The 12,961-nt window shown below is 43.3% G+C and overlaps 1 protein-coding gene across 1 annotated transcript in view; it reads right to left on the minus strand.

Moving 5' to 3' along the window:
• The window catches only part of LOC138165142 (serine/threonine-protein kinase TNNI3K), a 369,986-nt gene that overhangs the window by 269,236 nt on the left and 87,789 nt on the right, over positions 1 to 12,961 (minus strand). Inside the window, exon 6 of the mRNA XM_069093295.1 lies at positions 464 to 562. Coding sequence (XP_068949396.1) covers positions 464 to 562 — 99 coding nt within the window. The remainder of the gene's footprint in view (positions 1 to 463; positions 563 to 12,961) is intronic.

The raw sequence follows: 12,961 nt of genomic DNA on the forward strand, positions 1-12,961 counted from the left end.
CACAGCTGTTTGTACACAGCTGTTTGTACACAGGTGTTTGTACACAGTTGTTTGTACACAGTTGTTTGTACACAGCTGTTTGTACACAGTTGTTTGTACACAGCTGTTTGTACACAGCTGTTTGTACACTGTCTCTCCTATCAGACTAGGAGCTCCTGGATAACAGGAAATATTTTTTGCCTCTCTTTGTACCCTTAGCACTTAGCACAATTATTAGGATATAGTAGGTGCTTAATAAATGCTTATTGAGTGACTGAATGACCTGTGCAAGGATGGGAAAAGACTGGCAGTAGCTTCATAGTAGCTTGAGTTACTGGGAAGAGGAGAGGGTAGGACAGGGATGCTAACCAGTTGCATTACTAAGTATATGTCCAAATCTTATGTTTAAGAGGTCCTAACCCCATCTTCTCTAAGAGAAACCAATATAATGGAGATCTGGAACATATCACAATGACCAGCTTACTTTCTCATGACCGTAGTACACTGCAATGTGTAGAGGGCTGAAAAAGACGGCATCTTGGACGTTTACATAGGCTCCATGCTGTAGCAGGATGTCAGCAGCCTAGAAAAGAAGGAGATCCAAGTGGAGAACATATCAGTTCTGCAGATAATACAAATCATTCCTGCTTCAGATTACATTTACATGTCCTTGCAAAAATGTAGCCAGACATGATAAATCCATTGCCTTTCAAGAAAAGTAGTTCAAAATCAATAGTCCCTCCTACCAACTTTCCATCTCAGAGTGAATGAATGAATTCCATGGAAAGTAATTATTAGGTATTTACCATGTTCCAGGAGCCATGTTTCTGGTACTGAGGGTAACTATTCAAGCAATGATGAGAGTAAGATTTTTCCTCTTCACCAATTTCTTCAGGGCACAGTCAGTTCTTTTTTTATGGATAGCACATATGAGATACACATCTTGAGGAGACACACTCTAGTAAGAGAAGGGTTCTCCATCCATAAAACCATCAGCACCAAATGCTGAGCCATTCAGGGCTGGTCAGTTCAATAATCCCAGCAATATCAATCTTCTCAACCCTCCTCCCCCACCAATTCTGCTCTCAGTTTGCCTTGTGTAATGGGAATATAAATTTTTAAGATCTTCCCTGCCCCTAGGCTAAAGTGCACCTGGAGCCTGGGGTGGGAGGCTTGTTTTTCAGTAGATACTTCTTGATTGGCCAGTGGGTCAATAAGGTTGTTATATTCTCTGAGCCAGGAGAAGGCTATATAAGCCCTGATGTGTAGCTTTGTTTTGGGGCTCACTTTGAGAAGTGTTCTGTGATTTGATCTGGATTCTGGGAAGCCGTTGTTGAGAGTCCCCCCTCGACTTTGAAAAACCCAGATGTTGAAACCCAGATGTTGATTTGGTATGGATGTAATGGTTGGACAGTTTGGAAATCTGTCTACTTGATCTGTTTCTGTCTTGATAATTCTGTATACTTTGAAGTTTGGGGTGCTGACCTTTTTCCCCTGAACTCGGTAAATGATACATATTTGACTGATTAAAGTAAGCTTGTTAACCTATTTTGAGTTGCTTTCCTTTATCAAAGCAGATCCAAGAACCTGTGTTGGCCGCAAACCCTGGGGACGCTGGGGTGCTTGCCGCTACACCTTGAAACCATGGACTGGAGGAGCAATCCTTGACTTGACATAATAATTTCCTCTCCAAATGTGAATCCCATATCCCTAGAAGTCTTTGAACAGCCTACAGAAGCACTAAACAAACAAAAATATCACCAAAGTCCATGGAATTTTCAATTGCTTCAGCATTCTATATAAGAGTGGTTTATCAAAGGAAATGATATTAGAGAAGATGAATTTTCTGATTTTTTGTTGCACCCTAAGGACCAATATGATTTTCTTGGGACTCATAGCTGAAAATATATGTTGCCTCCCCCACTGGAATGTGAAGTCTTGAGAGTGGGGATTGTCTTGTCTTTCTCTTTATATCAATGGTACTACGCACATAGGAAATGCCTGACAGATACTTTTCCATTCTTTAAGCCATCCATGCATCCATGCATCCATCCATCTATTCATTTATTCATCCATTTATTCACTCATTCTTCCATGAAACCAATCACATTACCTCCCCTTATAACAATTTCACTACTCATATTTTCTCATTTCATGGTATCTCAAAGACAAAAATCACATTATTTTACAGAGAAAAAAAAAAAGAAATATATCTGAGGATCAAAGAAGTTAAATTGCTCTGCCTAATATCACAAAGTAAATTAAAGACAGAACACATCACAGGGATGAGTTAGGATCCATGCTTACCAACTCCTATTCAAATGTTTCACATATAATTCCCATTCCTTCCTGCAGAATTGAATGGCTTTCATTCCTGAAACTTGGAGAAATTATCGTGTCTGTTGCTTGAAAAGAGAACTAAAAGGGTGATTGTCTTTCATGAACTGGGAAACGTCTGTTATAGCAACTGGGTTTTCTGGAGAATGCACGGAGATGAGTAGGTTTTTTTTTTCTATTGAATCTAAAAAATATTGATGAAGAGGATCCTTTACTCTGTATATGAAAATAATATTGCTGGTCCACAATCAATTCCCTTGTGTATTCTTTTTTCCACACCAGGTTGAGATACATTTATATTGATCCAGCAGATTTCTGATGCATAATGGTATTGATTTGAAGTGAAGAGTTAGTGGTATTCTTGAGAAATCTACAGATGACCAACATGATGTCAAATCTATGACCTTACCCTCATTAACAAACTGTTTTAACCAACTGGGCTAACTGGCCCAAAAATGGAATGCAGAAAAGACAGGAAGAAATCTGCTTATACAATTACTTTCAGATTAAGTCAGGAAGGAAAACTTAGGAATCATTCATGAGAAAAAAACTGATAATAACTGATTCCCCAAAGTTTGAACTTTAAGACCCTTTATAGGATGTGACAGAGATCAAGGTAGATGAGAGCCCTTTTAGAAAGTTTCATATTTTAAATTTAGCATAACACTCACATAGAAGACTTAGCATGAATTTTTATTTTAAAAGGACTTTGTGAAATGCTCACATAGAGAGCCAATTTCCAAGGCACAGTTCCAAGATGTACTTCATTCCAAAAGATAACTGCTCTTAGGCTTCAATAAATAGTCCAAAGTGGATTTTTTTCTAAGTTTGCACTTGCCCAGTCATTCAGAAGGTCAGTCTTTCAGCTGAACATCTATTAATTATGAAATGTTGGCCTTCTGAACAATTGTCAAAATATGAGCTTTAATGAAACCACATTGAGCTATCATTGAAGTGCAGAGTCTACTCAGTTTTGTTTTAAAAATACCAAGAAATCCTTTACTGTTGAAAGAAAGGCTAAAATGCAGTGTAGCACAGGGGAAAGAAAATAATGAGAATCCAGGGACAAGGGTTCCAGTCCTGATTCTGCCAAGAAGAATAATTGGGGACTCGGGAAAGACATTTCCTAATCTCTCCAGAATTCAGTTTTCTCGTATGCAAAGTGGTGGCTTGGACAATATTTCTGCCATTCTTTTTATCCCATAAAGGAATGTCAGAATTATCTAGAATAGCTCAGCATTCCTTGAATAAGAATAAAATCTATTGAAGAGATTTTGTGAGCTTAGAATTTTTGGTAAGTACTTTAGCATCTTACAAGAAAATAATTATTGTTACTTAGAATTAGCTTTAAAAGAGAGGTTTTAATGTGACTTTTTTCTCTACAAAAATTCCACATTAAGCTTATGGTTCTTGCACAGCTTATCCATTCCTTCTCCCAAAGACAAGGCTGACCTAAGACTGAAAAATGTGGAAAATCCCAGCTTCTATTTGGCTAAATGTGAATAACAGTATCTGCCTTTCATGTGGTAATTTAAGATTTGTGAAGCACTTTACAAAGATTTTCTTATATGATATTTAAAACAATAATAAAATATAACTGGTACTATCCAGTTTTCTTGGACCCTATTTTCTCCTGTCCTCCCTGTACACTATTTCCCTCGGTGAACTCCTTAGTTCCCATGGAGTCACTCACGACCTCTAGGCAGACAACTCTCAGACTGACTAGTCTAGCCTGAACCTCTCTCTCACTCTCCAGTCTTGCAGCACCAGCTGCATCCAAGCCAGATGCTCATAGACGTCTTAACTCCTCATACCCAACGTGGGGCTCATCTCCCTCCTCTGCCCCCTCCCTCTTCCTAAAGCTTTCTCATCATTCAGGTTTGAAATGCATCATCATCACCTCCTCACTCTCTACTCCCCCACATTCACCTGATTGTTGAATTACATTGCTTATACTCCACAGCATTTCTCCTATGTGCCCTCTTCTCTCCTCTGCCCCAGCAGCACTGGGGAACTCCCTCATCACCTCAAGCTCGTACTAGCCTTTTGTCGGTCTCCTTGCCTCCAATCTCTCCAAGCCCCAGTCCACCCTTCACTCATCTGTCAATTTGGCCTTTAAATGCAGGTCTGACTAACTCATTCAATAATCACACTTTCTCTTCCCTTAAAGCATGAGTTCCTTGAGAGTGGGAACTAACTGTCTTTGGCTTTTCTTTGTATCATCAGTATGTAACATGGTGCCTGAGGCATAGAAGGTATTTAATACATGCTTATTCACTACCATATAAAGGAGATTCCAGGTGAACTTGGAGGGGAAAGGTCGACAACTGAGGTTGCAATGGGGGCCAGCAAAGGCCTTGTGCAAGACGTGCTTGGATTGGCTCAGAGAACTGAATTTCCAAGAAACAGGTGTGGAAGTAATGTGTTCCAGTCATGGGAGACAGCTCGTGCAAAGTCATCAGGATGAGAAATTGACTGTCTTATGTGAGGAACAGCCAATGGGCCCACATGGCTGGCTCATAGCATGCACTGAGGGGCTGTTGTATAACGAGGCTGGAAAGAGGGCAGGGAGATCCGCATGGAAACTTGAAATGGCAGAGGCAATGGGGAGCCATAGAACTGAGGGCTGATCATCAGACATGACCTTTGGGGCAGATTTGAGAGGGGGAGAGACTCGAAGCAGAGAGATCAGCTTAAACTCGGTTCTATTTATTTTTAATGAACACTCCAACAGTCCAGTCTGTTCTGATATGACATAAAGAGTTCTTTGCAGTTAGAACGAGTCCCTCAGTTCAACACATCCTTATATTCTTGATTCTAAGTCCCTGGTAATAAATCCACATCAGTTTTAGGGATGGCCCAGTGAAGCTTTACCTATTAACATATAAATTATATCTTGTTTCCAGAAGGAAATATACTTTAGACAATAGCAATAACAACTGGTTACAAGTTTTAACATTTCTGATTTTTTTTACTCAGAATTCTTTCTTGCAGTATTATCTATTTTTTCCTTAAATGTACCCACTTCTTGACATTCATTCCAAATGTCACCATTTCAGGAATGAATCCTCAATTGTGTTGTTACAGAATCTTTTCTCTTAGTGCTGGCTGACTGTTTGATGTAATGACTTTTTTCACCTGACATATCTGTAATTAGGCATTTATGTATGAAGACCTATTTAAAAAAATAGCTCTTCCAGCCTCCCTTCAGAAACGAGGGGCTTTTATGTGATCCTTCTCTTATTAGCATAGGCTAAAATTAATGCATTCTTGCAGCTCACTCGGAAAACGTTCCATCAGAGTAGAACTGTAGCCAGAAGCTCAGAGAGAAGGGCAAAAGATTAAAGGTGGATGGCTGGGAGCCCTTACAAGCACGGAGTTCACACAGACCATCTAATGTTCTGTTACTCCTTTGTAAGGGCTTTAAGCAAGAGGCAAGAGATGGGGGAGGAAAACAGAGAGGGTAAGCAAAATGCTAGAGAAGAATGAGCTCCTCTGGGCTGCTGGTGAGAGGATGCACCATGGGCATGAGCAGGGAAGGAAGAAGAGGAGGCATCGAGGAGGGAAGATGGTCTTTCTGGGGAGATTGAGGCATGGCCATCCCATGATCTCAGGAGCATTGTCAGGCTGACATGAAATACATTATGTCCAGCACTTTGCAAGCCTTACAATACCATAAGATGCCAGCGACTGTGACTGCGACCACCATTGTTTTCATTATTATTCACTGTCAGTCTGTAGGCACCAGACCTCCAGCCTGTTGATGATTTTACTCTCTGAACCTATTTTCACTAGTATTTGCCATCTTCTTGCCCAGCTCTCACTGTGTCTCTAGAACAATACAGGGGTGTGCTGGTAAATGTTTAACCACCAGCCTCTCCAGTATGTATGCACAGACATTTTTATCCCCATTATTCACACAGACAATTCTAGATGACCAATAAAAAAATCAAGGAGGCCTGGCTAGCAATAGGCTTATGTCTATTAGAGTTGCCTCAAGCACTCCCCAAAATGATCTCTACTAACACTGGGGAGTAGTTTGGGGAGAAAACTTGAGAGAAGACACACGGCTCGCTCCACACTATTAATCAGGACCCACACTCAGAGTTCAATCTTTTAAGGTTTGCCAAATGCTTGATGGATATTATCTTTCTTGACTTCCACATTAACCCTGCAACAGGGAAGCTATTGTACTCTCAAATTTACAGGTGGGGAAACTGAGGTTCAGAGAGGTTAACTAGCTTTTCCATTGTCATACCACTAGTGCATTTTAAGGCAGAATTCAAGCCCCGATCTGAGCGCAAAATTCAAGGGTTTCTGAGCGTCTATACCTGGAAGGGGAGTGATACAATTGGCCAGAATAAGGACTGATAATGAAGGTGCAGCTCTGGAATTGGGACGGGACGGTGGACAATATCTTGGAACAGGTTGAATTCCAGACAGAAAATCTGTTCAGTCTTGAGGAGTCCACAGGTAACACATGCTACATCCCAAACCAGATTAAAACATACTTGGGAAACATTTAGCAAAACAAATAAAAATAAAGCAGATATAATGTTAACATATGGATTTCTAAGTCAATATGTTTCCTGCAATGTTCTGTTTCTATTTCAATCTGACACCACTGCTGCGGGAGCTATGAACCCAGCTTTGGAGTCAGGAAGGGCTGGGCTCAAGCCATGTCTCCAATATACGCCGGGCCTCTGTCTGTGGCCCCTGGGACTCATCTTCCTCATCTATAGAATGAAGAGGCTGAAGCAGATCATCTCTAAGGAAACCACATCCAGCTCCAAATGAATGATCCTAATACATAGTTTCTGTGTGACTCTGGACAAGTCATTGAACCTCTTGGTCACTAAGTCATAAAGGGATTGCTAATCTGTATCAGAGGAGGCACTTTCCTACTGAGAGTTCCTAACAGATTTTTATTTAATCACAAAAACCTCATTCAAATTTAAGGCAGGTATGAGTTCTATCAACTTCAAATCTACCTGCCCCCCTCCAAATTTTCCATATTCATACAAATTCCTTTGCAGTCAGGTCTTCCATGTCCATTACAGTTAACAAAATTGTAGCATTGCAGCTTTGGGTTTTTGCAATTTTATCCCATTCACACTTGGGACCCTCATTTGGTGAGAGCAAAGCATCCTTATCTCCTGACAGTCCCTCGTCACCCCAGGTTTCAGTCCAAGGCTTCCCTGATCTGTCTCTTCCTTTTCTTACAGGAGACACTTTCTCAAAACCACTTTGCAAACCAAAGTGCTTTCAATCCACTTGAAAAGGCAACCATTTCGTTGTACTCAGAAGGTAAGGTAGAGTCACCAAATAGAACATAAGAGAGAATGCAGAGAGATGCGGTCTCTTAGACAAGGCTAAGCGATAAGAATCCTTCTAACAAAATTAAATCGATGATTATTGAATTTTCAGCAGGGGAATTAAAAAGAGAAAGACACCCCTGACGAGGCATCATGCCCCTTGCGTTCTGGGCCGGGCACATCCACAGAATGTTTAACGCTCTCTTTTTCCAGCTGCCTCATTAATTAAGGCAGGAGCTCACAATATGATGAACTGCAAGATACTAACTTAATTCACTGAAAGGTGGCGGGTGCAGGTAATCAATCGCCTTCAGTGAAGACTCTTTATTTAAAAATACAATAGCAAGGCCATTGGTCTTCAAGGATTCCAGAAGCCAGACCATCAAATGGGAGAAGCTACAGCTGCAGAAATGTTTCCAGTGACTACGAGGTACCAGGGACTGGCAGGTGTAAGAATCGATTAGAGGAGGTCTGCTTTCTCCAGAAGGAGCCTGTCTGGGCTCTGGGATGCTCGGCTCCTTGTCAGACACCAGAAACAGAAAGGCAGGGCAGAGGCAAACTGCTTCAATGTTCTCTCTGTCCCGTTACACTGAGATAAATGTAGCTAGGTTTAGTTGTTGTTTTTAAGCCTCAGTGGAAAGATGAAGACATTAATTCTATCCAAGTAACTCCTGTTGCAGCTAGGAAAACTGAACTGTGGGTTTACCAAGTTCAGTCCTGCTGCTGCAGCTCAGGAGGGACCAGCCCCACACACTCTTCTGGGCTGGGCTCTCCCTTTGAGGAGGCACCGACAGCTCTGAGTGTCAAGAAGGCAGCCCAGGTGGATACTGCACCGGGGCCAGGAGCTGCAGGCATGTGTACCCAGAAATACTAAATAGCTACTTAGGAGTGGAGGGAGGGACCAAAGAAGCCAATGGGCACAGGCCTCTCATTTTACAGATGAGAAAAGCAAGGTCTGGAGAAGATAGGTCACACGAATAAGGTCTGGAGCAGGAATGGGACTAGGTAGTCTGGGGGACGCCGGGCACATAAATCTGAGACTGGAAGCAGCCTGCAAGGCCACAGAGTCCAATCCCTTCATTTTATAGGTGAGGAAGCTGAGGCTCAGAGAAGAAGGTAGATTTGAGGTCAGGTCTCCTGATTCTAGGCCCAATATTCTGGCCCCTCTCCCATGCTCCCCACCTTCTGTATCATAGTGCAGGGTCAGAAGGCTGGGGATAGAATGGTGTACCAGCAATGGAATCCCAGCATCTCAGAGGGGCTTGGGAACAGGAAGTCACTCGGTGCAAAGATACAAGCACTGACTTTTGAGTCAGAAGGCCTGGGTTCAGGTCCTTCCTTTGTGACCTTGGTCAAGTCCTTTAATTTAGCTAAGTCTCAGCTCCCTTATCTGTAAAGGAAGGCAATAAGATTCCCTCCATTACAAGGCAGCTGTGAGTTTCAGTTGAGATAATTTGTATAGACTGATTTGCAAACCTTGAAGAATTTTAAAAATGTGAGTGATGATGCTTGGGATGATGACGTTTTTCTATCCAGTGTCTTCTGTTGAAATCTCCCCATTCTTTTAATGTCTAGCTCAGGCATCAAAAATCACAGATTTACAGAATTCCAGAGATGTAAGAGTCCTCAGTGGCCATCTGGTCCACTTGATGCTGGAAAAAAATCCCCACACTAACACATTCAATGATCAGTCATTCATCCTTCCCCCCAAAAGCAAGCCTACATTTCCTTCTCTGAAGCTTTAGTGCATTACTCCTAATTCTGCCCTAAGTATCCAAGCAGAAGAAGGCTAATTCTTCTTCCAAAGGATAAAACTAAAAATAGTGGTCATGGCCTGCTCCTTTGTTCTCTTCACTCAAGGCTAACATATATAGCACTTTCAGGCAGTCTTCAAATGGGGTAAACGTACGGTTCTTCAGCATACAGCCTTCCCTTAAGTGAACACTCTTCACCTGATCACCAAAAACCTGGTTGAACACAATATTCTAAGTATGGTCAGAGTAGGGCAAAGTACTTCTGATATGTTCATCCCTTTATTCCTGGATGCTATGCCTCTTACTGCAAACTAAAATCTCATCCACTCAATTGGCTGACATCATATTGTTAAGTAATAAGAAGAAAAAAAAGGAAGGAAGGAAGGAAGGAAGAAGGAAGGAATGAAAGAGGGAAGAAGGAAGGAAGGAAGGAGAGATGGAAGGAAGGAAAGAAAGAAGAAGAAAGGAAGGAAAGAAGCATTTATTGAGTGTCTATCATATGTCAAGAACTATATGCTAAGCACTTTATAAATATATTCTTTGATCTTCACAACATCTTAAGGTGGTGTAGGTAGTATTATTTTTCTCATCTTACAAATCAGTAAACTGAGTCACACAGAGGTTAAATGACTTGTCCAAGGTCACACAGATAGTGTCTGAGGCTGAATTTTCAGTCAGGTCTTCCAGACTCCAAGTCAAACACTCAATCTAGTGTTCCACCTAGGTCTGATACAGCCTTTGCTTTTCACTAAATCCCAGGGTGTCTTCTATTATCTTCTCAATTATGCACTTATCTCTCCTTCTTGAATAGATCGTACAAGTCAGTGAATCAACAATCATCTTTTTTTCATAATAGCTAACATTTATATAGTTTTCTTAGGTTTGCAAAGCCCCTTATATATGTTCAGCCATAATAATTTCATTTAATCAATGCTTACTATGTGCCAGGCACCAAGCTCTGGGAATACAAAGAAAGCTCCTCCTCCACCTCCCAGAAAAACAATCCCTTCTCTGTAATTGGGGGAGACAACATGGCAGTTACTAGGCACATACAAGATTTGCAGGATAGATGGAAAGTCATCTGAAAGTAGAAGTCATTAGCGCTCGTGAGGCCTGGAAAAGTCCTCCTACAAAAGGTGTTATTTGAGCTAAGCCTTGAAGTAAGTCAGGGAAAACATAAGGCACATGTCAGGGGGTGAAACATTCCAGAATGTGAGGAAAACTGCTGAAAAGAAATGGACATGGGAGCTGGAGGGCGGCATTCAGAGAACAGGACATAGGCCAGTCGTCCTGGATCGCTGAGTGGGTGGAAGGGAGCAATGCATGAGGAGGCTGAAACGTGAGGAAGGCCTGGGGAGAGAAGAGCTTTGAGGTGTAACAGGGAGCCACTGGAGTTCACTGACCAAAGGGTGCCGTAATCAGACCCACGCTGGAAAAGCCACTTTGGTAGATGAGGAGAGGGTATGGTGGGGTGTGGAGAAGCTTGAGGCAGGAAGGCCAGCCAGAAGGTGCCTGCAGAATTCTGTGTCTCAGCCATGTCTGGTCTTGATCATCCAGATTACTGTCCTGCCTCCGTCCCACTGCTCATATTAGGCTGAAGATGGCAGCACCTTCCTCTGCTGACCAAGACCTCTCCAGGGCCTGGGCTTGAGGAAGTGCCTCTGCCGGCCAGGCTGACTGCCCGCATGGCTCAGTTCCTGATGCTGTCCATTGCTTTGCTCGCTCTTGGTCTTGGGAACCCCCCCCCCGAACTTTTCAGCCCCACCTTGTATGTTGTCGTCTCCCAGTAGAATGTGAGCTCCTAGAGAACAGGGACGGTCTTTCCTTTTCTTCTTCTGGCATTCCCAGTAGCTAGCATACAGTAAGTGCTTAATCAATGCTTTATTCTCCTCTTCCCAGGTAGAAGGCCAGGAGGGCATGAATTCAGGCTGTGGATGCATGAGTGACAGCAGAACTGGCATGCTGGAGCTCCAGACTGGCCACATGCAGGGAGAGAGAGGAGCGAATCCAGGATGGAGTTAGGAGCCTGGGTGACTGTGGGGAGGGGGACGTTTGGGAGGCAGGCTCTGTTTTAGAGACGTTGAGTGTAAGATGTCCATGGGCCGTTGGGCTCCATGATGAAGAGGCAGCTGGAGATGCAAGGCTGCTGCTGAGGACAGTCTGAGGCTGCAGATCACCTGCACAGACCTCACGGTGGACCCCACGAGCCAATGAGACAGAGGAATGTTATGGCATGAATGACCCCACACACTCCCTTATTCCAGGAGGGAGCACACTGTCTCTCGCTTCAGCTTTGCTGCCTCCAGAGCTAAGCACTTTCCCTTGGACGTCATAGGTTCGGGAAGATGGAAGTTTGCTGAATTGAAGCATTAATAGAAATCACTTTGGATCACCCTGGCTGTCACAAGCAGCTTTCTCGTGTGAGCTGGGATCCATCCTCCTTTGATCCTCTTTCTGTCTTCAGAATAAATCAGCTCCCCCCTGCTCCTTTCATGGGCATGCACAGAGCATAGGATGGGAGTGCAGTCACTTCTGGGCACGTTCAGGCCACACCTTATGAATCCCTGAAGCTATGAGAACCTTGAGTCTCCTTCTGAATAAACATTTTCACGACTGATTGCGGTATGACGTAAGAAGATCTTGAGTCCCCTCCCCCTCCCTGGCACCTTCTCTGTGGATGTGTCCCATGCTTTCAGTATTATTTTTGAATGAGGTGCCAAGACAGACCATCACATGCCAGACAGGAGGTTTCTAAGTCCAGAATCCATTTGTGCCTTTTACTACCCCCATTCTTGTTGGGCATTTTGGGGTCACCAGGCTTGTGATTTCTAAAGTCTCTCCACCAACACAGATCAGCATGATTTTTTTTTGCAACCTACAGAGTGCCCCAGGGCACTGGCAAGTTAGGTGACTCAGGTGACTCATACAGGCAGGCTGGGTCAAAGGCAGACCTTGAGCCCTGGTCTTTCTGCCTCCCAGGCCAGGTCTCTAGCCTCCACACCATGCTGCCTGTCCTGGACCTTCTCAGTTTTTGTGCCAGCCACATCCCCTCACTGACTCATGCTGAGCTTGCTGTGATTTGAGCTTTTTACCAAGCTTGTTTAACCAGACTTTCCCTTCTAGAGAATCCCTGCCATAAATCACAGCTCCTTCCTCTGGTGGGAGGAAGTCATCACCTCCTTCCCATGTGCAGAGATCATAAACTGATGTTGTCTGTGCACTGGGTCTGGCATCAAAATGGGGTTGCAATTTGAGGGGAACCCTGAAGCCCTCCAGCTGTGAAGACCTGTCCCCCTCACTCGCAATGGATACTGGTGTTTGTAATCCCCCTGCCCCGACCAACAACCCCCTTTAAATGTTCTCCTCTCTCCCCCATTTGTGCCATAAACTAAATCAATGGCTATGTCTTACTCAACCCTCTTCATCTGCTCTCTCTCCTGTCTCTCTGTCTCTATCTGTCTCTCTCTTTGTCTCTCTCTCCTCTTCTCTTTCTGTCTCTCTGTCTCTGTCTCTCTCTCCCTCTCTGTCTCTTTCTCTGTCTCTCTCCCTCTCTTTTTGTCTCTCTGTCTCTCTCTC

The sequence above is a fragment of the Petaurus breviceps genome, unplaced genomic scaffold (genome assembly GCF_028583685.1).
Source record: "Petaurus breviceps papuanus isolate PSGF00001 unplaced genomic scaffold, PetGlider_PUasm1.0 208, whole genome shotgun sequence".
Classification (NCBI taxonomy): domain Eukaryota; kingdom Metazoa; phylum Chordata; class Mammalia; order Diprotodontia; family Petauridae; genus Petaurus; species Petaurus breviceps.